Source organism: Carassius gibelio, chromosome B25 (genome assembly GCF_023724105.1).
Source record: "Carassius gibelio isolate Cgi1373 ecotype wild population from Czech Republic chromosome B25, carGib1.2-hapl.c, whole genome shotgun sequence".
Classification (NCBI taxonomy): Eukaryota; Metazoa; Chordata; class Actinopteri; order Cypriniformes; family Cyprinidae; genus Carassius; species Carassius gibelio.
Genome location: NC_068420.1, coordinates 17,870,838 through 17,896,841, shown reverse-complemented (window position 1 = coordinate 17,896,841; position 26,004 = coordinate 17,870,838). Strand labels below are relative to the sequence as shown.

Here is a 26,004-nt window from a genome sequence, read left to right as displayed (position 1 = left end):
GCTGCTTGCGCTGAAGCGGCTGTCACCCTTAAAGCTTAAGACTTCCTTAAAGCTCATTTAGTGTTTTTCAGTAAGCTTAAATTAGAAATGTGTCACCCTTTACATGGAAAGTTAACACTGAAGCTGAGACAGCACCTTTGATATAGAAAAAAAACACATCTGTCATCTAAAAATAGACTACTATATATTAATATAAGACTCATTAAAGTATGGGATGTAATTATTAGTTGTATTAGCTAAGATTTCTCTGTTGCTCAACTGCTGCATGGATACTGCTGTTGGGTCCATGAAATATGAACTATTTTTCAATATCCATGCTTGCATTATCATTCTCAGACTCTGAAAATAGTTCTTTGTGTAAATAAGGCCAGACAAGAAGACGTCATGATTTTATTAAGACCATATTCAGACAGTATGGATGACAAAAGGCTGTCAAGGAGATGATGTAATGTTTCTGGATGTAGGGATAAAAGCGTTTGCGTGTCTGCTGTTGCTCTCAAATAGAACTACAGTAATATCACTACAAACGATCTCTTTCAGTTATTCGAGTTGAGTATTTTCATTACGTGAACTTTAGATGTGTATATTTCATGTGAGCAAATGTTTTTTTTATAAAATGTGGATTGTATGTATTATATAGAAACATATTAGATTAACTCTTTCCCTGCCAAGAACTTTCCAGCTTATTTGGTAGGAGGCGCTATTACGCCTCTTCTGAAAGAGTGCTGAATCTCTGGATCAAAACATGGCGAAGAAGCAGAAACAAGAGATTACTTATGTGAGCAGATGAATGTGTAAGATAATTCAGTATTAAATAAGAACTAATGTTACCATGTTAAAAGAAAGTACAGTTATTTATGACTGTACAGTTTTGAGGATTTAGATGAACTCACTACTACAAATCCAGACATAGACGTCGACAAAAACGTGATTTTCACAACTTTTGGTTCAGTGTTGCTTTTTTATGAAATTTACCCACTTTCAATATATTGAGGATATATATTTGATTTATTATCCTTTTTTAAGGATCTGTTCTTTATTACATGTTCAGATGTTCAAACAATATAACATTTCTGGGGGGCAATTAAAATTTTGTGAAAATGACCGAAAATGCTGGCGGTGACTGCCAACTTATATATAAAAAAGACAACAACAAAAGCTGACAGAAGAGTTTATTTAAAATGCATTTTCACCATATTTGTGTGTCATTTTTGTGGCATAACCATGGATTTATTGTAGTGTAGTAACCATGTAGTAGTAACCAGGTTTTTGCCATTGATTACCATTTGAATAAATTTTTACAAGTACTACAATAATTTTACTACAAGTACCATGGTTAAACTATGGTTAGTGCAGCAAATGGGTAAGTTGAGGCTACCTTGATGTCACTATAGTATCTATGTTTTTTTTTTAAACCAATTTTCTTAGTGTTTTTGCAACTTTTTAGTTTATTTTTTGTGCTGTTAGCTTAGCAACACGCTAATGTCAAGTTCTACTGGAATCAACTGTGAACATTAGTCAAGTTTCTTGTGAACTTGAAAAATCTTTGGAGTGTATCCCATAAGTGGAGAATTAGGGTGAATGTTGAACTAGTAGGCTTACATAAGTCGCAGAAATTCCAATATGGCTGTTTAGAAATGAGGTCGTATTGCAAAACATCTGACCTAAATCAGATTTAGGACCACATGTAGAAGTGGGCCCAAGTCAAAATTGAACATTTCAGATTCCATGTTATTTGTGCTGTTCACATTTTCATGAACAAAAACATAAAATAAATAAATGATTTGGGCAACTTTTTTCTGCAGTCTGACTGTAACCTTAGTGTAAGTGTTCAAACAAATGCACAGTTTTCAAAGTAAACACCATTTGATAGCTGTGCACAAACACATTCACTCGACACATGCACACTAGAACGTTTCACCCTTGTCCAGTGCTATTTCTATCCAGAAGTTATTTGTGAAAAAATGGTCTTGGCTTTAAACTTAAGTTGCAAACCTCTCTAAACCCCTTCACACAAATGCTATACTCAGGCATCTATTGTTGTAGCGTCTGTAGTAGTTGTTGTTTTGTCTCTTAAGTTTATTTTTTTTCACTGCAAAACAACGGTGGAGCAAGTGTCGCCACCTTGTGGACAAAATAAGCTGAGAAAAAAAATCACACATTATATGCGCACTCTGCTGTTCACACACACTGAACACATACATTACAGTGACTAGTAATCAAGAGAGCAGCAGTACACAAGGGTTTGAATCATTGTGTAACAGCATTTTTGGTTTAGCATAAGATAAGATATGATGTTATGATCGGAATAGTGATGATTCGAAGTGCTAGTCTCTAAATGAACAGGACGTTTATGACCACTTCCTGTCTTAAACAGTCACTGTTTCCTCAGTATAAATGCTATCTGGATAAAAGAGTGCCGTTTATGCACAAACCAACTTTGAAAGTCCCTCAAAGCGATACAGACTGATGTAACGGACAGCAAGTGATGGTTTCATTGTTTGATAACATTATTTAAGGAGGATTTCATGAAATTTCAACACTTTATGTAAAAAGAGCCTTTTTTTAATGTGTGGTTCTCAAATAGGTTTGTCTACACTCTTAAAATCCAATGTTCCAAAAGGTTTGTTTCGCAATGATGCCATAGAATCACTTTGAGCCTTTTTAAGAACCCTCCAGTGATCAGTTCTTAAAAGAACCTTTTTTGTGTGTGTGTGTAAAAAAAAAAAAAATCTAAAAAATCTTTTTCCACCATAAAGAATGAAATGCTGCTGTGAGCATGTAGGAAATATTGCTGCTTCATATATAAAACATGAAATATATTCCATATGTAGCATACATGAAATAACTCCTTAGCAGATCTATACAGGTGGAGCTGGGGAAGGAGGAGGAGATTTCTGAAGCGTGCTGCAACTGCTACAGCATGCACTAGCCAAGTATTTGAATTAGGGCTGGGATAAACGATTATTTTTTTAAACGATTAATCTAACAATTAATTTTTCCAGACCAATTCGATTTCGATTATCTCCCCATTAATTGAATACTAACAATTTATACATATCTGAATGAAAAAAACATGAATTCCTTAACATTGCAATATATGTTTATTGCTCTTAAAATTACAAAATAAAAGACTGACTAAGAATGCATTACTTTGCACTTGTATAGAGATAGCATTCAATAAAACCTTGAAGCCTTGAAAACACATATCTTACTGAAACAAGCTTACTGAACACATAGGGCCTAGCTTACTGAAAAAAAGTTCTTCTTTCAGATGAAAATAACAACAATTTGATGTCTAGCATTCAATAAAAAAGGTCACCCAAAATACTTGTTTAGAGCAATTGAAAGAATGCAGTAACCAATGTAAACTTGAGGGCTTTAGGCTAATACAGAGAGTGTTTTTCCAAAAAAAATAAATAAAATAAAATATTAACAGTGGGAGCCAGAAGCCTGTCATGGAGAAAAAAAAAAAATCTCTGAATGCTCCACGTAAAATGTTGGCGTTCCGCCCTTTTTCTATCGTGTCTAATGATTTTGGTTAATATGCATGAGGGAGAGAGAGAAAAAGAGAGAGAGAGCGAGCAAGACAGCGCTCGTGTAGTTTGAAGACTGCGAGTGCGCGAGCGCGCGTGAAACTTTGGTGTTTCGCCCTTTTTCTATCGTGTTTAATGTTTTTGATTAATACACACAAGGGAGAGAGAGAGCAAGAAGCGCTCGTGTTGTTTGAAGACTGTGAGTGCGTGCTCAGCCGGGGCTCTCTCTCATACGCGCCCTGTCATTCTACATCACTCACCGATCAAATAAGGCTTTGACAGCCGCCCAAAAAAAAGATCAATGCAGAAAAACCCCTGGATTGGTTATATAATTTTGGACAGAATGTTGATCCGGCTATCGCGTATATTCAGCACACAAAAGGTAAACGTTTTGCAAATGTTTTTTTAGAGAAATAAAAACATGCGGTAGACAAATCGATGCGCATATTTTGCGTCGACGTCATCGATGACCTCGATGCGTTGTCCCAGCCCTAATTTGAATGTTGAGCAGCAAGCTCATTGACTGTTGATATGAAAAGAAACCAATCAAGAAATTGATGATGTCATTATTTTAGATTGATTTAGAACCTATTGGCCTGCGCCATCTAGAGTTTCATGACAGAACTTTGTATTTACCTGTAAAAAAATATCTAAAATGGTACAATACCATAATTTGAAATGGTTTATGTTTAGTGTGCAAATTAGTCAGTTAGCCAGCATACTTGGCCATGTTTATGTAGAGATGAAAATGGATGATAACGTGAAAGACGTTGTTTGCTTTCAGCTCACTGAAAAGTATGTGGTGGCACAAATCACAAGTGTATCCATGAACTTTACACCAAACTTCTTCATCTGCTTCTTTTCCTGCAGGGTTTAGCTGAAACTACCACACCTGAACCAACTCTTTGGGTTGGCCCCGTTGACTGTCAGCAAGTTCGTCTTTGTTGCCTGTTGAGCTGGCATGCTGTTTCCTGCTAATGTCAGGCGATCACAGGATCTGAAATGTTTTGCGAGCTGTTGTTGAATTTGATCGTCCATCTCGCTCCACAGGCATCTCGTTCATGCCGTTCTTCTTATTGGAATGGCACACACACATTTACACACAACGCCTGAAGCATTCACACCTCACCCACAGGGACAAGCTTCAGAACGAATGTGTGCGTCCTGCAGATGTGCAATCACTCTTAATCTCGCTAGACTGTTGCCATCTGCCTTTGTTTTTTATGCATGTTAGGACATCAAGTCCACTAGGTCACCTATATGCGTTCACGTGTGTCAATTTCTCAAGGTATTATATGGGTCAATGATAGAATTCCTGTTTTGTCCTATTTATTAATTTAATCAAAAATACAATCATTTTTTTAGGAGATTTCAGGGATGATATACTGTCCGGATATGATAATGAAGAAAAAATCCTAATTGAATAAATACATTTATTGAAAGAAAAAATTTATTAGTTTTTAATTGCTGGTTACACCACGATTTTTTATTTCTTTTCTTTTTTTCATTACAAAATATATTGATCAATAAATTTTATCATTTATTTAAAAACTGTAAAAACTTTTTAAAACCGTATGAAACTAACAAAAATGCAAAGAGTCCATTTATAACTCGTAAAAAACTTGTAGATGCTTTGAAAAAGGATGAATGGAATGGAAAATGTCCTCTGTACCACCAATAGTTAATGCAGCAAAAGTGGGAGGAATTCGGCAGAAAGTAGCAAATTATGCTCAATTAGAAGATGAAAGTTTTAGCTTGGCAGGGACCAGAGCGCGGCTGTTCCTTTCCCTTTTGTATTTAGCTGCTTTTGGAGCTGAATTCAGCTTTGTCTCGCTCCCGGCTTCTATTATGCAACTGGGCGTTTCTTGCTGAAGTGTTTGTGTGTGTTCGCCAAAATGAGGTAATGAACAGGTGGTGACGCATTCGCTCTAAAACAATATCAATATATCCTTTCACTGTAAGCCTGCCCTCAACATTACGTTCTCTCTCAGACTCCAGACTCGCCACGGTCAGCCAAAGCTCCAATTTTACCGCCGTTTCTACGCCCAGTTGAGGTAAAGGACAGGAGGGCATTCATGATTTAAACCAGCACAGGAAAAAGTCTGACAGACTTCTCTGGAAAAATGTTTCCTATTATATTTGCTTGACTTTAACTGGTGTAAGCCCTGATTATAACAAAAAAAACTCAATCATCTTTTTAGCCTCAACGTTCAGCAACATTCCAAGATGCATTTGATCATAAATGTACACTGTTCCAACTATGAAGTTAATTGTGTCAGTGAAATCACTAACAAAAATGGCATCACATAAGATGAGAAGTGTTGGAACTTAGGCTAATTCTTGCAAACCTCATGAGTTTGTTTCTTCATGGCAACAGATTTGGAGAGATTTTAGCAGAACCCTTGGTGGTGGCCTGTTTTTGATTTGGGCCAATATAAAAACACCTAGCAACCATAGAGAACACCCTAGCAACCACATTGCATTTCCCCTGATACGACCCAAAACACCTTTGCATTGTGGTATTGAGTTTTGCATGGACAAGCACCACATTTTCTTTAGATTCTAGTTTATTTAGAAGACACTTTTATCTAAAGTGTCCTATAAGTGAGGAATAGTACAACAAACTGAGCAAAGCAACGTGATTTGAACAATAAAATCCCTCTTAAACCTGGAAGTCATTGGCTACCGTCAACTCTTTGGTTACCAACAATCTTTAAAATATGTATGAGTCACTTTAGATGGTTAACATCTAAAACTGCATGCAGCAGTTTGACTTCCCGTGTCTACATAACCCATTTCCATTATCGTCCCGGAGCAGCATGGGGATCAATGTTTCTATTGAAAAAGAGCCACTGTTGCCATTAGGATGAGGTAAGCTCTCGAGGGACGTTCTTGGTGCTCTGTTATTTTCAACAAACACACACACACTCAACTCTTTCTCTGGTCGTATAGCTTTCTGATTAGAGCATGGCTCTATTTTTAGTTCAGGCTCCTGTGGTCATCACATCTGGCGCCAGTCGCCTACTTGAACAGCACACATATACACGCCACAGATTCGCAAAAAGGTCGAAAAGATGACCTTTCAGTCTCCACCCTGTACCCTCGACATACACATACACCACTTTGCGGTATGAAGAAATGAGTAGCATTTGTCCTACATATGGCCCGCTGTAAACTTGGCTATAGTTTCTCTGTGCTTTCATAGACCTCAAATTATATGCGTTATATCAATTCTGAGAAACAAGCTGAAGAAACGAAGGAATGCCCGCTGGCCGACCAGTGCCAAATACTTTTAGCATGACATGATCTACCTCTCCTCTCCCTCTTTTTTCACCCTTTCTTTTCCTTGAATCTACCTACCATCCAAATTCCCTTTAAAAAAATAAAAGCATTAAGTACACTTAAATTGAGGAATACATTTCCAAACTACTGTACATTATATATACTCTATATATATCCACTCATATTCAGTAAAATACTCAGAAGATTGATGCAAACTGTTCCATTTATGAAAATTAGCTGGGAGTTGAGTTGCTCTGATGGTAGGAAAATTCATTATTCTAGAATTCACATCAGATGTATGTGGTTCCATTTGGTGATTTCTTTCAGGTAATGTTCCAGTTCTAAATGAACGTGTTTAATTGACAGCCCTTGTCCTATTCTCCTCCAAAAGTTACAAAGGTTTTGGTGGCTCTTCAAGAATGCAATGAATTCCAGGAAAGGTTTGCAGAACACAGGACATACACATACACAAACAAGTGACGCAACCCGGCGCTCATTTCCTGATAGGGGCCCACAATCCTTCCATTCCATTTTCGGCTAAATTTGGATTTCCAGTGGAGCTTGAAGCCCCTGTGTAAAGAATGTGGGCTTTGTCATAATTCTGCTGTCTTATTGCAAGCATTAATACTCCCTCTCATTTATCTCTCTCTCTCTTTCCATCTCCCCCCTTTCCTTCCCACATGAAGCACATCCTCCCAGTTGTGTAACCCTCTCTGGAGAGCTCTCTCCTGGTTTACATGTGGCCCGATGACATCATAGTTCTCCACAGGGGGTTTGATTGCTTTCTTTTGCTGTCTTTTAAGGGGGAAGGGTTGGGGAACAGAGACCTTCGTCCATATTAATAGATCAACCCTAGTTTCTCAATCAATCCTACTTCTTGTGTAAGGAAAGAATGGACAACATGGGAATAGATGATGCATGAAATGTGGTCAAATATAAATATAAAACAGAAGTGTTGTTTAATGCATGTTTCCCCATATATCAGGTCCATTGGTCCAAATTAAAAATTGGAAGCAAATAGTTTTTGCAGGTGTCGGTTCAAATTCAACGAATAAATTTTATTCACAAAACAAAACATATGTTCAAATCATCAACGGCACAATGTGAAACTACATGGCTGCTCTAAATGAAATTTGCAGCTACAGTAGTGATATTTATTGAATATTTCATAACTGACTCCAACTGCAGTTTTATTACAGAGTTCTCCATTTAATTCTCTTTTCCCCCTACATTTGAACCTCTGCCATTGCGCCATTAATGTTAAGCTTAGGAAAAAGGAAGGAGTGCAACAGTTGGTCAGTAGGTCTTCTCAGGATGCCTTGTTTTTGTCTTTTTCACAGCTCGCAGTGACAAGTGAACAAGTTTCTTGCTTAATCCCACAAATGTCATCATTCACTTGTATGAATCACATAAGATTGTTTTATGCTTTTGGCTATAAACAAGTCCTTGCAAAACGTCTAAAAATTCTAATCTGATGTAACTGGCCTCCAGAAGTGTTAAAACCGGTTAAAACTGGGTCCTTCTTTGGCTGTCGCGTAACGTAGCTGAAACATGGCAGACCTTGATTAATGAACTTGACCTTTGACCTGTACACTGGGTTTCAGCCCAGCACTGAGTGACGGCATCCTGTTGAGCCATTGCACTTAGAAGCCTCGAGTCTTTTCTGAACTATGCAAGATCTAGATCATGGTCTTTTTGGCATTAATGCTGTTTAACAGGATTGGCAGTGTTAAATGAAAACTAATATAAGAGTCAAGCAATGCTGTTTTATCACCTCATAGCTCGACATGTTATATGAGATTTGGAAGAATTGAGAGAAACATTGAGTCACAGCAATATCTCCGACCAAAAGCCATATCCTCTTGTAAGAGGATTTGCAGCTTTACAGTAAAACTAGTGGTGTGAAGAAGTTGGAAGAGGAAAAAGTGATTTACAGTACACTTAATTCAGAAACAAGCAATCTGGGAACTGTCTTTCTCAAGAACACAGTTCATGGAGCAATCTTCGTTGGGTTCAAATCCGCAAATGGTTTTCATTTCCTAAATTCTTAATAGTAAATGTTATTTATTGGCATCGTTGGTTAAATGAAGAACATTTAATATTCCTGGAACCTTTTCTTTCTACAAAAGGTTCTGTACTGTGAAAGGATCTTTAGAAAAAAAGAACAAAAGAGCTGTTTAATAAAAGGTTCGTTGGGGAACCATAAAAATGTTTTTTTTTTTTTTTCCTATGGCATCATTGCGAAAAACCCCTTTTGGAACCTTTATTTTTAATAGTGTAAATTAGCCAGATCAGTGGTATTCAAATGTGTCACCATCACGTGTGTGGAAAGTCCTACATCTGAAAATGTTGTGGGCTGCTGTCTAACGGCTGGGATATGTCCGAGATGACACTTAAAATAGCAAGTTTGCAGCGCCCATGTGCATCTCATTAAACCTCATCAACAGGTGGGTGCAACAGAGGATGATGATAATTTAATGCCGGTACACCTGGGGCTGAATGATTTGGGGAAGAAAACCTTAAGGTGTTTAAAAATATAATTAACAAAAAATCAAATTTTGCTGTGCTGTTTATTATATTTACTTATTATTTTAATATCACACAAATGTTAAACCAGCTAATATTGGAAAATTGCAGGGAGCCCTTAAAGCTTCTCATTACAACAATAGAAGATGATTGGCGCATGTTGCATTCCCAAACTCAGAGCAGACGCAGAGATTTTATAATCACACTAAGTCATATTGCAGTTTTTGTTTTATTACGATTAATTGTTCAGCCCAGGGGTAAAGACACATTTATTGCAGTATGGCATGTATCTGCGGCTTTGTTGGCAGTAAAACAATATAGCTACACATGCATAGCATGTAATGTCTACACACACGTGTTGTGTTTCTTTCTTTCCATGACTTCACTTATGGCTTGTATACATAAGACATCTAGAAGCTTAATCATGCAGTGAGAATTCTAGCTCCCTCGCCCCATATCGTGAGTGTAAATGAGAGATGTGCCATTGGGATCCATTTATGTGATATGTATGTCAAACTCCAGCGAAATTTCACACTGTTTTATCACAGACAGGGGGATTTGGACACACTTAGACTGATGCACACATGTGAGTGTTGAGTGATTGGAGCTAGCGTTGCGCTCAACTGGAGGCTACCTCACACCTCAGGCATGACAGCTGGGGCCCTGTAAGCATGACATCATGGAGTGATGTATCTATGTATCGCATGACACTGGTGCTCTGACAACAACCGCTATCAGCGCTAACCCCCTCCTACTCCACACATGCATTTGCACAAAAATTCCTCTTCCATGCACACACCATCCTCTGTTAGACCCCAAAAGTGCTGTATAAAAACATTCAATATATTGGCGCAGCACTTCATATTATGCACATATAGGGTTTTGGAGTTGTTGCCAAACTGCATGAATGATGCGGTTCCTCTACTTTACCTGATAGATGATCCTGCAGTGTAATGTGTTGTAATCCGATACAGCTTCTCTCTACTGCACCTTTACAAGCATCATACTCCGCCATTAAGATGTTTACTCTTGATGCATGTGGTAAACTTTCACAAAGTAATGAATGATACAACCAGAACTAACCAGCATCGACCACCCTGGACTTGGTCTTTTTTAGCAGGAATGCTTTATGCGCTTATAACAGTCACTGTAACTACTTCATGCAGTGCTTTCTCTATTACTAGCAAGTTTAGCATGTTTAGGCTGGTGTGTTCTTACAGCACATGGATATATGTATTAGACTTTTAGTTTATTGAACTAAACTAGATTTACACATTTCTCAGACGTGTTTGTCATGCATTTAATATTTCCATTTATTGGCAATCGAACCCATGATCTTAGTTTAGCTAGTGCAACGTTATATGGCTGGTACACTGTAAAAAATAATTCAGTGGCTTAGTAAATTTCACAAAAATAAAGAGCTATATTTACTTAATAAAATCTTTTGAAATCATTTAAGTGATATTTTGAGTGGGTCAGGTTAAAAATAATAATTAAAAATCCAACAAATAATTTCTCTAAAATTTACATATATTATTTAAGTTTATGTAATGAAAATAAATAAGTATTTAACTAACTAATTATATTTTTAATATACCCTCAATATTTCTGGTGAATTCTAATAGAAATATTTGATAATTATTTACTTGTACTGATCTGTTTTAGAAACTAAAATTATTAAGTATTTCCTACCAATTTTCCTAAATAAAGTTCCAGCTTAATAAATGACGGTTTAAATAAATTGAGTAAATTTCGCGGCTAAAGTGATCACGTGTGCAGCTCCGCAGGAAAAAAAAATCTGCTTTCCTCAGCAGAGACGTCGACTAGCCTTACTCCTCGCAACTCCTGGTAAGTAACGTTAGTCAGCTAATCCTACTTACGTTTGTAACACTTTATTATAAAGTTAATAATTATTAAGCATTTCCTAACAGTTGTCTTTGTATTTTACGTCATCTTCAACAAGTTTCGTAGCTTAATCGAAGTCACCCGAATGACGGCTTTCCTGAGTTTCCTCAGCAACGGCAAGACCCGCACTCCTGTCATATCGTGGTACGTTATGAAATTTTGTCAGCTAAAACTAAATATGTTTGTGATGTTTAATTCAGAAGTTAATTATTAAGGATTTCCCAACAATTGTGTTTGTATTTTGCGTCATCTTAAGAAGTTTAACAAGTTTCGTGGCTCAAGCAAGAGGCACCTGTCACTGAAGGACTGCTTTTCTCAGCAACGACGTGAACAGCATTACTCGAATTTCCTGTAAGTAGTCATTTTATAACGATGTATATTTGCAATACTTTATTCAAAAGTTGATTAAACACTGACCGTGTGTACGTGTACTTAACAGTTTAGTTTTCTAAGTTAGTTAGTGGGGCAGCGATATGTGTGTTAGGGTTTTTTTTTTTTTTTTGGAGTGGGTTAACGTTCGTACTATTTGGATCACCGTTTATTTCAACCGCCATTTGAAAGTCTAACGATAAGTGTACCGTGGTCAAGCAACTATAACTATACATGCCCAATGGAAAACGATTTTGTACAGGTTCCCCTTTGGGGTCAGTGGCTTGTCAAAAGGGAACACATCATTTATGAACTTTCAAATGACAACATTCTGTCTTGTAAAAAGCTGTCACGTTTTTGTAAAACATCATAATTACTACATGAACTCAAGTATGAGCTCTTAAATCGCCACTACAAATACGCCATGCAAAAGTATTTAAAATGGCGTGGACATAACATAGACTGGTGCGTTTTAATCAGCTCCCACTATAGGGAGTCAGCCAGTTTAAGGCCTGCTCCGTTGTAAAATCATTCTAGTGCACTGAAACCTAGATCGCATACAATATCGGTCAAAAGTTTGAAAACAGTAAGCTTTTTAATGTTTCTAAAATAAGTTTCTTAAGCTCATTAAGCTTGCATTTATTTAAAAAAAAAATGCAGAAAAAACAACTGTCTATCCCCCCCCACCCTCTATCGCCATTTGGCTAGTAATTTTATATATATGGGTATATAGACCTGGTGGGTATTGAAGGACATGGGAGGCTGGGTGAGGGGTAAATTGTTTTAATTTTAATTAAAGTAATATTTTTGTTCCCTGAAACAGATCAGTTTAATTTTGCATCCTTAAATAGTTTGATTTCAAGTAGTGCAATTAAACAAGCTTTTTTGTTTCAAAACCATTAGTCATTTTACTTAAATATTAAACATGTTTATAAAGAAATTGGTTGAAATAATGCGGACCTCAATAAAAGCCTATAGCATTGATTTACAGCATAGAAGCTCGCAGTTGGTCTCTTTTCATTTTTCTTTTAGGTTTATGGTTAAAAATAAATGTCCCTATGTAGAAAATTAACCTGTCCTCTTGTTAAGAAGAATGCTGTTAATTTTTGCAACTCCTCCCCCTAGTAAACTTTGTTTGAGATTTTACCTATCATATGGTCCAACAGAATGTTTGCTTCTTCAGGTGCTATTTGTTTTGTGTATTTGTCGCTTTCTTGTAACATTCAGGTTTGAATGTAAGCTCTAACCAGTTATCTTTAAAATTTGCCTGTAGGGTTCAGCTGATCTACCTGTCTTCGTACAAGCAGAGTTGGCAGAGGAGGTCATAAAAATCTACATCCTTCGGGACAATGATGGGGTAGTCAGCGATGTAGGAGTTGTGATTGAGGGCATCACTGTCCTCCGCAATCTTGGGAATCTCAGCAGAGCCTGCTGCTATCTTTTGGGAGTCACATATGCATTGGATTTGAGATATCCCAAGACCCACAAAAATTAGCATATTGTGATAAAGTTCATTATTTTCCATAATGTCATATATTTTAGATTCATTGCACACCAACTGAAATATTTCAGGTCTTTTATTGTTTTAATGCTGATGATTTTGGCATACAGCTCATGAAAACCCCAAATACCTATCTCAAAAAAATAGCATATTTCATCCAACCAATAAAAGAAAAGTGTTTTAATACAAAAAAAGTCAACCTTTAAATAATTATGTTCAGTTATGCACTCAATACTTGGTCGGGAATCCGTTTGCAGAAATGACTGCTTCAATGCGGCGTGGCATGGAGGCAATAAGCCTGTGGCACTGCTGAGGTGTTATGGAAGCCCAGGATGCTTCGATAGCGGCCTTAAGCTCATCCAGAGTGTTGGGTCTTGCGTCTCTCAACTTTCTCTTCACAATATCCCACAGATTCTCTATGGCAGGTGTGCTCAACCCTGCTCCTGGCGATCGACTGTCCTGCAAAGTTTAGCTCCAATCCTAATCAAACACACCTGAAGCAAATAATTAAGGTCTTCAGGCTCACTTAAAAATTAAAGGCAGGTGTGTTTGATTAGGGTTGGAGCCAAACTTTGCAGGATAGTCGATCGACAGGAACAGGGTTTGGCACCCCTGCTCTATGGGGTTCAGGTCAGGAGAGTTGGCAGGCCAATTGAGCACAGTAATACCATGGTCAGTAAACCATTTACCAGTGGTTTTGGCACTGTGAGCAGGTGCCAGGTCGTGCTGAAAAACGAAATCTGTATCTCCATAAAGCTTTTCAGCAGATGGAAGCATGAAGTGCTCCAAAATCTCCTGATAACTAGCTGCATTGACCCTGCCCTTGATGAAACACAGTGGACCAACACCAGCAGCTGACATGGCACCCCAGACCATCACTGACTGTGGGTACTTGACACTGGACTTCAGGTATTTTGGCATTTCCTTCTCCCCAGTCTTCCTCCAGACTCTGGCACCTTGATTTCTGAATGACATGCAATATTTGCTTTCATCCGAATAAAGTACTTTGGACCACTGAGCAACAGTCCAGTGCTGCTTCTCTGTAGCCCATTTCCTGCACACGCCTGTGCACGGTGGCTCTGGATGTTTCTACTCCAGACTCAGTCCACTGCTTCCGCAGCTCCCCCAAGGTCTGGAATCGGTCCTTCTCCACAATCTTCCTCAGGGTCCGGTCACCTCTTCTCGTTGTGCAGCATTTTTTCCCACACTTTTTCCTTCCCAAAGACTTCCCACTGAGGTGCCTTGATACAGCACTCTGGGAACAGCCTATTCGTTCAGAAATTTCTTTCTGTGTCTTACCCTCTCGCTTGAGGGCGTCAATGATGGCCTTCTGGACAGCAGTCAGGTCGGCAGTCTTACCCGTGATTGCGATTTTGAGTAATGGACCAGGCTGGGAGTTTTTAAAAGCCTCAGGAATCTTTTGCAGGTGTTTAGAGTTATTTAGTTCATTCAGATGATTAGGTTAATAGCTCGTTTAGAGAACCTTTTCATGATATACTCATTTTTTTGAGATAGGAATTTTGGGTTTTCATGAGCTATATGCCAAAATCATCAGTATTAAAACAATAAAAGACCTGAAATATTTCAGTTGGTGTGCAATAAATCAAAAATATATGAAAGTTTAATTTTTATCAGTACATTATGGAAAATAATGAACTTTTATCACAATATGCAAATATTTTGAGAAAGACCTGTACTCACTTGAGTTGTTCCAAAAACTGTTTCTTGAGCTGGATCCTCCAAAACTCTCTGTTAATGTTCAGAGGTTAAAAAATTATCTTCTTGCATAGTATTGGTTCATGATCATCCCACAGAATGGGTATTCCTGATGGAAGTGTTTCTGTTATCGGATTAATTCTGTTGAAGGGATAGTTCACCCAAAAACATAATGTTGTCATAATTTACTCTCCCTCAATTTGTCCCAAACCTGTACGAGTTTCTTTCTTCTGTTGAACACAAAAGATATTTTAAGTGAAGTGACGTGACATTCAGCCGAGTATTAAAGAGTGTTGGTTAACGCATTTAAAGGTTGCCATTGACTTTGCATAGTATACTTTTTTTCCTACCATGGAAGTCAATGGCAACTTTCAACTGTCTGTTAACCAACATTCATTAAAATATATTTTGTGTTCAACAGAAGAAAGAAACTCGTACAGGTTTGGGACAACTTGAGGGCGAGTACATTATGACAACATCATCTTTTTGGGTGAACTATCCCTTTAATATTGATGTAAGTGTTGCTTTTTTTATGGTTTAATGAGTGGTAATGAGTGTGACTGCAAATGGCTGGTATGCACCAGGAACAAAGAAAGATGTCATTTCTCTTACGGCTATCGTATTTTACATGTAATCTACTTGAATTCTAAGATGGATGAAATGTTTCATAAGGTTTAATCATTTCCCTTATGGCTACTTTACAGTTTTTAATTTTTGCAATCTACTGGAATATTAAAATGGATAAAATGTTTCAAAGGTTGATTTTAGACTTTGTGTAATGTTTAATTGACAAATAAATGTTTAATAAAAAAATGTGTTTCTTTCATTATTTGGTTTTATTATATTAATTGTAAAGGGTAAATAGTGTAAAAAAAAAGTGAATGCAACATTTTGATAATTTATAGTCCAATATTAAGTTAAATTCACTTTTACATGTAGTAAACATAGCACATTTGTTTGGTTAAATTTCATCCAATATTTCAATTATATCTACTCAATATTTTTTGTTTATTTTACATAGAATTTCAGTTGTGGTTTTTTATAATTTTGATTATATCTAATTAATTTTATTTCTCATATAAAGTTATTCAGTTATTCAGATTTACTTAATTTTTTTACTTACAATTACTCAATTTAAACAGTATATTTCATTGATTTCACAGCTTTAAAATTTACTCAATTTTTTTGAGTGTAAAAATGTTTCACCAAAAAAATTGAGTAAATAATAGTTAAACTTTTTACAGTGTACTAACAAGGCATTTTAGGTCATTTGCACATGGTATTGATGCGTATTTGTCAATCCGATTCGCAAGTGAATGACATTAAATAGAGGTTGACATTAAATAGAGGTTTAAACAGGGTCAGAAATGCTTTTTTTAGCTTGTCCACTTTTGATCACTTCCAGAGGAAGTCAAAAGCGAATCCGACCAGATTGCGTTCATAGTATAAACGCTTTTGGTCAAATGCGTTCAAACATGCACGAAAGGCTGCCTCTTTTCTGCCTACTGACCTAATTCTTAAACATAACAGGATGTGTTGTTGAACCGCGCTAGCCAGATGGGAATTAAACTGCTGGCTGAAAACATAAGTTTGGTTTGAATGTAAAAAAAAATAAAAGCAAAATTTTCTCTTACCATTCCTGATTCTAACACAAACCTACAACTTTCTGTATAGTTTTTCCGTTATCAGAGCAGAAACAAATGCTGCAAGCTTTTTTCGCAATATTAGATTGATAGATCAGAAAAAGGCCCATGCACAAACTCGGCCGTCCCCTCAAATATTACAGGAAAATGGTTGATAATGCAAAATTCAGATGAAAAATGTCTTATCAGTAGAAATAATTAAAATTCCAAAAAAGATGCGCATATATATTTATATATATATACCTGTGTATATATATATATATACCTGTGTGTATATATATATATATATATATATATATATATATATATATATAATTTTTTTTTTTTTTAATTTGCAATTTAAAATACTGCGCTTTGTTGCAAATTTAAAGCATTTAGAAGAAGTGTTAAAAGAGAAGAACAAACGCATCTGTGTACATATATTATCTGTGTACTTGCAGTCTAAAACAGTGGAGGGTTTTAAAATATTTTCATTTTAAAAAAAACATTGAGTGGGCCCCTAAGGTGGCTGCATATTTGCTGGGTGAGTAAGGAATGTAGTTGCATGTCTTACTCATGAGCCAGATTCAGCTAACACACAGTAAGAGCGAGAGAGAGAGAGGAAAGACAGGGGGAGACAGAGTGAAAGTAAGCGAGAAAGGAGAGAGACAGGGCAGACTATGCTCACGGCAAATGAGCTCATTCACTCTAAGGTCACACAGAGAGAGAGAGGCGGGGAAAGACTTGAACGGAGGCTGTACAACAATAGCGAGCTCCACTTTCAGTTGTTGCCACACAGAATGAGATCGAGGAAGGATCCGTGGCGCTCCTGAGGAAAGACCACACATTTCTTCTGCCCTGGTTTCTGTGAGGTGGGACGCAGTTGTTGCTGCTTTCCTGTGGAGTTTCCCTCCTAAGTGATTTTTTTTAGGATCTTATCTTTTCTTGGTACCCAGTACCTTTCACACGTATAGTTCTTGGACTGTGGTTTGGACTGGTTGGTGCAGATGCCCCTAAACGTGGTCATATCCCCTCCGGAGAACTGCTTCTGGCCAGGGATCGAACGAACCGACATGAGGCTCAAAATCAGAGTCCGCAAGATGAGGAAGGAACGCAAGCTAAGAGGTGTGTAGCATCTGTTGTCACCTGGACCATTGGTGCTTTCGCGTCTGTACCTGTCAACCGCACGTTGGTTTGAGTTGATGCAATATTTTTCATCTTTCTTTTCTGTAGTCCCTAAAATTTTTGTCTGATGTTAGAATTATTTTTTAGTGTCTTTCTTTAACCTAAATTTATGTTAAAGAATTTAACGTTAACCTAGTATTGCTCCTGTAATTGTCTCCTAGAATAGTAGAAAATTCAATGGACGTGCATTGGATTTATTTGATTGGAGTATATTTTTTAATGCAGTTGCTTTGTGTGTGTTAATGGTTCACAACGTTATGCACACATGCAAGTGCATATTTGAGTTGCGTGTGCATTCTACTGATGTCACCAAATACAAGTTAAACAGTTGGACTTTGCCAAGCAATTGACTTTTATTGCGGTGACGTCTATGTTTTTCGTAATGGCTTTAGGGCAGAAATGCAATAATTGTGATGGCGCCAACAGTTAATGATTCGATGATACAAGGTCCTGGGGTTTAACACTTCTAGTCTGTCAAGCATGACACAAAGCGCAGGGAGTGATGAGGTAGCCACCAACCCCCTGCTGTTTTTTGTGTTCCTCATTGTGCAGCATGCATGTGTGCAATGATGTCATTGGGCCTTTATTCAGATGCTAATAAGTATGTGTGTGCGCACAGAGATGGGGACAGATGGGGGGCTGCTCCTCAATGGCGTCATGTCTTCTGCATCTGGAGACTCGTATGTGTGTGCGTGTGTGTGTTGACGTGCATTAGTTTCATTCAGGGGCCCATCAATGCTGCTGGATGTAGAGCCTTGAATGGAAGCCTGTGTGAGAGGGGCTATAGAGCTCAGCTGAAAAGATGAAAACTGAGGGGCTCCTAAGGATAGAGGTCAGGTGCTGCAGGACAATGAACTGATATCAAAGGGTGGAGTTAATGAACTGTGCACTTATTAAACACAAATGCAGCTCGACAGTTCATGGCCATATCTGAAAAAATGTAACCTTATTACCTTTTCTGCTTTGTTGCACAGTAGGGGAACATGGTATTGCAGCTGCAGTCGAATTTAGGTATCGCACAAGTCTGTGGTGACCTGAGCATTGTAGACTCTGTATAACTGTAGATCTGGATAACATTGTAGACTCTGGTTATTGCACTTTTGAGTAGAACTTAGGTCTGAGGTATGTCAGACAAAGTTGGATGGTAAGTGGAGGTTATATAAGTTTTGGAGAGAGAGAGAGAGAGAGAGAAAAGCATAGAGGAAGTATGCGAGTGGCACATTGCCTTTTCGTCCAGCGTGAGATTGACCCTGGCACACTTCTCTTGCTGAAAACACACATGGACTCATATGCCTAGTGGTTTTGAGAAACATCACCACTGCCCTTTTACGTAACTGGAGTCTATAAAAGTGACTAATGTTGCCTAAGTCAGTCGTGTGTGTCTGTGCATTGTGCATGTGTATTAATTCTTACATACTCGCAACACCTAGTTAGAACATACGTTTCTTTTAAATGTGCATTTGAAACACTTCTTTAACTTGACTGCTTAAGGTGCAAATAATTGTTCATATTTCTGTGGAAGAAGTAAAAGTAAGCGTTTGTTGATTCAACATTAGCAAGATGTTTAGACAGATACGGAAGCTTATGGTTTCCTTGTAATCCTAACTGTCACCACCACCGCCCAGTTAGAAATGATAGCTGATGACCTCACTCAAGTATTTCCTCTCTTGGTTTTTCAACAATGTGGTGCTGTACGTGTTCCTGTTTGTGTTGCTGTGGTCCAGTAACAAATCTTTTTCCCCAAGGAAACTATATAAAGCACCCCTGTAGATCTTTGAAGCAGGACACTATTCCAGATCCTTGAGGGAGTGAAAGATCACTTCCAAAGGAGATCTTGTCCACTTGCCTTTTGAGCTGCGGTCTTGCTTTCATAGATCCCAGATGCCCTTTGAAATCCTTGACCTTTGAGTTCAAGGAAGAGGGATGGTCGGTCAGCACTGCTTCCCTGTTTTCGCAAAAGTAATGCATTTGAGAGATGTGGGAAAGGAAGCTGGTTCTAACCAGCCTTAACCAGGCAACATTTGTAGTCTTGCTTGGGCATTGCTGACAGTATTGACATAATGACCAACCCTTTTTTAGGCAGTTATGTCACTGGGCCGGTGAAGGGAGTTATAGTTGGGGGATGGGGAACAGGCATCCAGGAATTGATGTTTTAGCAATGTGTTTGAATGTATTTGTGTGTGTAGTTTGGGGGGGAAGGGTATAATTGAACCAGTATGGGGGTTGTAGAACATTTGGTCGGCAGTCATTCATCTACCACTGGTTTCGAGAGCGTATGGAGGAAGCACCAGGGGCCCGTTGGTTCTGCTTGAGTGACATGCAAATCACCTCGGTTTTCAGTGCTGAGAGATGATGTCATCGTACCAGCCGTTGCCATTAATAGCAGGAAACAGACAGGTTGTCATTCAAGCTCTTAAAGAGGCAGGCACCCCCAAACAAACAATAGTTGTTTAGATGGTGATTTGCACATGGACTAGAGGGACAGGTGTTCCTTGTTGTCAGTTAGGGCAAAAGCAGCTGGCTTTTAAAGTTCACGGTTAATTGATTTATGATTTGGCACCCATGTTTAGACTCTGAATGATGTCCTGTAATAACATTAACCATGGCTGACGATTCTCTTTGTTGTAATCCCTCTTATCACCTCACTCTTTATTTGCCATGACTCATTTTATTGACTTGTTCATTTTAACTCCTGCTTCCCACCCAGATCTTTTTAACACAAGTCACTTTTGTTTGGACTATTGCACTGTTTCTTGGCGGGGATGAAATTATTTCATGGCTCCCTGGTTGACTGCTGTGTGTGCACGCTCCCAGGGTTACCATGCCCCAGATTCTCATGGAGCTCATCTGCGATTAAGGTCTAAACCCATCTGCCGGGGCTCACGCTTTCTGGCAGCATTGCACAGCTCAATGAAGACTTTACTTTCTTCCCCTGTAATTCCATTTCTCTTTTCCATTTTTCCCTGTTACACAAATGCATTCTAGTTCAGCTGCTTATAGATGCACGTGAGTCCATTTGCAGATTTTTACCTTGCATCTGTACATGTGTGCATTGCTGTCCAGACACCCAACACCCTAAAGCTATGAATCAAGGGCTTGGTTTGCACCTGTGACCACCCTCATTCTCTAAGTCTGACGCAATTGTTCGATTGAGGATATTAGGTCATCCAGGAAAAGGAGCTCCTGAAGACAAATGCCAAAACTGGAACCACCCACCTCTTAAAGAAACAGAATCCTTCTTTAGGCCAACTGGCCTTTGCTTACTTGACTGCTGTGTTTGTACATGCACTGACCTAGATTGGCATAATCTTGTTCATAACATCTGAATACTCTCTTGCTTAGGTTTTGACAAATGATGTGTGACATCAGCATGTCTTTTGTTAGTATGAAAGGTTTTGACTTGAAATATGCCTCTTATTGTTATAGGCTGCTCTGTAAGTTCTTTGTCCTGCATGAGAGATTTTGAGTTGCATCCTTTACAATAACGACTTAGTTACAACAATGACAATGTTGACAGTCGCCAAATCCAGCATTCTTGTTGGTCTTGTCTTTCTTCTATCACATAGGTAGGGGGTCATTTTGTTTCCTAACATGTTCTCTCTTTTTCTCTGTGTTTCTTTAGGTGGTTTTGCAGCATTCTCATCTTGTTTCCCAGGCCTGTGTGAAGGCAAGCCAGTGGCAACTCTGCCTATGAGTTTGTCTCAGCCATGTCTGCCTGTGGCAAACGTTGGTCCCACACGAATCCTGCCCCATCTCTACCTGGGCTCCCAAAAAGATGTGCTCAACAAGGTACAGCTGACTGTAAATGAGGTCTTGGAATGTTGGAAACTTTTCATTTGTTAAAACTTCCAAAAGTAGAGTAGTCACATTGCATAATTCATACCTTGGTTCTTTGCACTGTCAGGACCTGATGGCTCAAAATGGCATCACATATGTGTTAAATGCAAGCAACACCTGCCCAAAGCCAGAGTTCATCTCCGAAAGCCATTTCATGCGCATTCCCGTCAATGACAACTACTGTGAAAAACTCCTGCCATGGCTAGACAAAACCAACGAGTTTATTGGTAAGAACCAGCTTGTGACAATAGGAAAAGTTTTAGTTTCCTTGGCTGAGTTGATTTTCTTTAAGTGAACTTCACGTTAGCATGTAAAGTGAGTAGCACCCCCTGTGATGGTATCAGGAAGAACAAATTTGATCCTCAAAGCATATTTGCAGAAATTATATGCTTTTTTTTTCTTGCTTGTCACTGAAGAGGTATTTAGTTGTCTTGCATGTTTTGTGTTTGCTCACGTTTTCCCCTTCTCCTTTTCAGACAAAGCCAAGGTTTCCAACTGTCGAGTCATTGTGCATTGTTTAGCTGGCATCTCCAGGTCTGCTACCATCGCCATCGCTTATATTATGAAGACAATGGGCTTGTCATCAGATGACGCTTACAGGTAAACTCACTCAGACACCCTGCGGCTTGAATTGCACAGTCTCAGAAAGACATTTTCTGCTAGCTGTAATTTTATATCCATTTCCTGCAACATGTAAAATGGATCACATAGAAACACTTGTAAACAATACCCATCATATCCTTCCTAAACACATTTTTTGTTCAAGGCCATTTCAAGCTCACATGATGCGTCTTTGTGTTGACGATGTCTTCCTTTCCACATGTGCGGATTTGTCCTTAGGCTAATCGTTCTGGCTCATCTTGTGTTTCCAGGTTTGTGAAGGACCGCAGACCTTCAATATCACCCAACTTCAACTTCCTGGGACAGCTGCTGGAGTTTGAGAAAGGACTGAGATTGCTAAAGGCTCTGTCCTCAGGTCAGGAGAAGATGGAGCAGTTGAAGGAATTGTCAGATCCTAGAGGAGAATTTTCCAGTAATCCTGAAAAGGGTCGTCTGGAGGCTGAGAAGGACAGCACAGAATTGGACACCAAGCTTCCTTCCCCAACCTCCCTCCAGCAGGGCTTTAATGGCTTGAATCTGTCGGCAGAGCGTATCCTAGACACCAACCGGCTCAAACGTTCTTTCTCACTTGACATCAAATCGGTCTACGAGCCCAACCACTGTTCTCGCCTCACGCCTGCGCATACCGAAGATGTTCCCAAACTCTGCAAGCTGGATAGCCCAGAGGCCGGAGAAGCCAATGGTGTATGCCAGTACTCCCCTGTCAGCCCCAGTTTAGCCGAATCTCCAAGCCTCTTTCCTGAGAGCAGCTCCCGACCTCGTTCGCGGAGGAAAAGCAAGCACAATGGTAGCAGCACTGGAAGTTCTCCGGTGCACTCGCACTTCGGACACTCACTCGCCGCACTCAAAAGTCCCAGTCTTGACGACAATCTAAAACCCTCGCTGCTGCTCAGCCTTCCCACTGTGGGCACCGGGCCCATGTGGACCAAGCATAGAGACACTGTACAGGCCACAACCCCTGTTACGCCGACAGGCGAAGCCCCTTGGTTCTACAGCTCGGAGTCAATGAACAGTAACGGAGGTGGAGGAGGGGCAGTACACTTTCCTGCACTGGGATGCAGCAGCCTTCCCGGCCCATGCGAGGCTGTGCGTCTGCGGGAGAAGGTGGGGGAGCCACGGGACTCGAGGGGCAGCTGGCACGAGGATGCTCCCACTTCCAGTGCTGCCGATAAACAGTTCAAGCGGCGCAGCTGTCAGATGGAGTTTGAAGAAGGCATATCAGAGACACGCTCAAGGGAGGAACTTGGAAAGATCAGCAAACAGTCCAGCTTCTCTGGAAGCATGGAAATAATTGAAGTATCCTGACATCACCTTCACAGCCCCTGGAGGCTTTAACGCACAGATGGACAGACACCACTTATGAGGAAGGATGACTAAGAGTGAGCCTGGCAAGGCTGAGGAACATTCATATTAGTTCATAGACTTGTCAGTAAAGACTAGTTCTCAGAAATTGAACTTTTTTTTTGGACTTTTTAAGCCGGTGGAACCGGACGCAGATAGACTTTGCTTTGTCTTTCTACTGTTTTTAAGCCATAGCCATCCCCAGATGATAATGAGCTGAGACTGCAGTGGCAGAATCCCTCGTTTCCTCATTCTAGAAACAAACCACCCTATTCCTCATAAAAGCTTTACCAGCCTTTTGGTGTATTGAGAATCAAGCATGGCTGTTATGCTCACACTTGTTTCATTCATAATGCTGCCCTGGACTCAGTGAAGATACACCGCCACAGCACAAGGAGTCAGCACAGACTAAGCCTTGGTGGTACATGCTTTTACTGGCTGAATGAAGGCCTCTTTGTGCAGTGCTCATGTCCACCCTGCTCCTGTATCCCAGCATTCATGGAATCCTGGAGGAGGAACCAGGCATGTCATGAAGGAAACGCATTGTGGGCGTTTTCCCATAATGTTCTCTGTTATTCTTTTGTTATCCAGATTTCAGGGTCTAGTCCTTCCCATCCTGTGCCCAAGTGGTGATGCGCGAACTGTTGTGCAACCCACGTTTCTCTCACTAAGCATGCGTCAAGGCTGCTGTTTTCCCTACAAACAAATTGATATATAAACTAAACACAGTGATTTCAATGGACGTTTCCTTTTCGTACCGTTTTAATTTATTCTACTGGTTCATTCTGGTAATGAGAAATAATATAAAGATTGTGGAGTTTTTATTTTTTCCTCTTTTTCAGTGTTGATCTCTCTTTTTCTGTGACATTTACAAAAATACACTCGCAAAACTGATACGCAACTTCAAGCAATATGCGTTTTTTACTTTGTTTTTCTTTATAAGGGAGTGCAGTTATTACCAGGAATTATCTGATGTCTAAATGCACTTTCTGTTGCTTTAAGAGGGAAGTTTTACAACGTTCTCATTAAAAGGGTACCACAGCGCTTTACAAAAAAAAAAAAATCATGTGTAACCATTGGTGTCCTGCAGTGTGTCACAAACTAAAGCATTTGGTATGGCTTTCGTTTGTCTCTTCAACCTGCTGGCTTGAATTATTAAAGACTTTAATCCAGCATGAATATTCTAGAGTAATCTAGAAAAATATGTATGATACCCCAGCATCGTAAAATGAGGAGTGACTCATTTCGATTTTCAAGAATTAGATTTTTGTATTAACAAGCACACAAGACGAAATGAAGGGGAAAATGACAGGGACTCTAAAGGGGTTTGTCTGTGTCCCCCATTTGTTCTGCATATTTATGACATTATTTATTGTTTGTTTGGGTCTGATTGCGGGGGGATGTGTGGATTGATGTTGTGAATGACTGACAGAAGGACCCTTTGCAGATGCTCTTATAAACTGGCGTCTTGGAGAGGAGATAAACCTCTAACCTTTTCATCAGTAAAAAAAGGATACACAACTACATGCATTTGAACCTGGCCGATGGTCTGCTGATCAACACGTTTTTATTGGATCATAAACTTTATATGAAAGACCAATAAGTGATAAGAACAGAATCTGCACTACGGTGACAATACATTCTGCTTGCTTTCTTCTCAGGGGAGCTTTTAATGAGTCAATTACAAGTCTGAGCTTTCTCTATTCATCCCTTTTCTTCATCTCTCTTTAGCGCCAATTTCTCTTCTACACTTACTCTCCTTCACTCCTTTTTTCCCTTCATCCTCTCTGTTTCTCTCAGAATCTCTAGAACGCTCCAAAGGTTAAATATAACACAGAAAGTGTGTGTGTGTGTGTGTGTGTGTGTGTGTGCGTGTGCGCAAATGTGAATGGGATTGCCCTCTCCAATGGGGAATAGTTCAGCAATTTATTTATGTCTGTATTTTTCAGTTAGCTTTTCTGTATGGCAAATTTTGTACTTGTGCTGCTGTAAGTTTTTTTTTCTTCTTGTGTGAGACATTACCTATATGTCCTCTTCCTTCCCTGTACTATAATTTTAAAGACATTTGTTATCATTATTTAAAACATGTAATAAAAAGATGCAGGCTGTCCTTTTTTTGCTGAAATTGTCAAATAGTTGGCAACTTATTATTATTACTATTACTATTATTATTATATTTTGTGTGGATGGCATCGTATCAACAAAACTAATTGATATAGAATTTTTTTAAAGAGGAAATATTGACACCTTAGGCTGCTTGATGCAAAATACCTCAGGTTCTTTCGAAAGGCTTGTTCCTCCCCATGTACTCATTTTGTGTCTATGAAACAAAATACAAACATTACAAAATATTAAAGTTTTGTGATTTATTTTCTTTAGATTTTTTTGTAGTAGCATAGTTGTGCAAAAGATTTCAAAAAAGTGTTTATGAATTAATTACATTTCTTTCTTTTTTTTTGCATATTGTAAATAATTCTCTAACATTCAATTAGTTGTTTCTGCCACGGGATGAAATTTTTTATATTCTGAGTTTACATCTCACAATTTTGCCTTTTTTCTGAAT

The 26,004-nt window shown here is 38.8% G+C and overlaps 1 protein-coding gene across 4 annotated transcripts in view; it reads left to right on the top strand.

The window, feature by feature from the left end:
• LOC128014211 (dual specificity protein phosphatase 8) overlaps positions 1-25,797 on the top strand; it is a 53,803-nt gene extending 28,006 nt beyond the window's left edge. For 3 of the 4 annotated variants that reach the window (XM_052597594.1, XM_052597595.1, XM_052597596.1), the window contains exons 4-7: positions 21,265-21,431; positions 21,547-21,706; positions 21,956-22,079; positions 22,352-25,797. In XM_052597594.1, the coding sequence (XP_052453554.1) occupies positions 21,265-21,431; positions 21,547-21,706; positions 21,956-22,079; positions 22,352-23,405 (1,505 nt within the window). In that variant the 3' untranslated portion in view covers positions 23,406-25,797. Of the gene's footprint in view, positions 1-17,092; positions 17,583-21,264; positions 21,432-21,546; positions 21,707-21,955; positions 22,080-22,351 lie in introns of those variants that run through there. The other variant, XM_052597597.1, reaches the window with a different exon arrangement.
• The last annotated feature ends 207 nt before the right edge of the window (positions 25,798-26,004 follow it).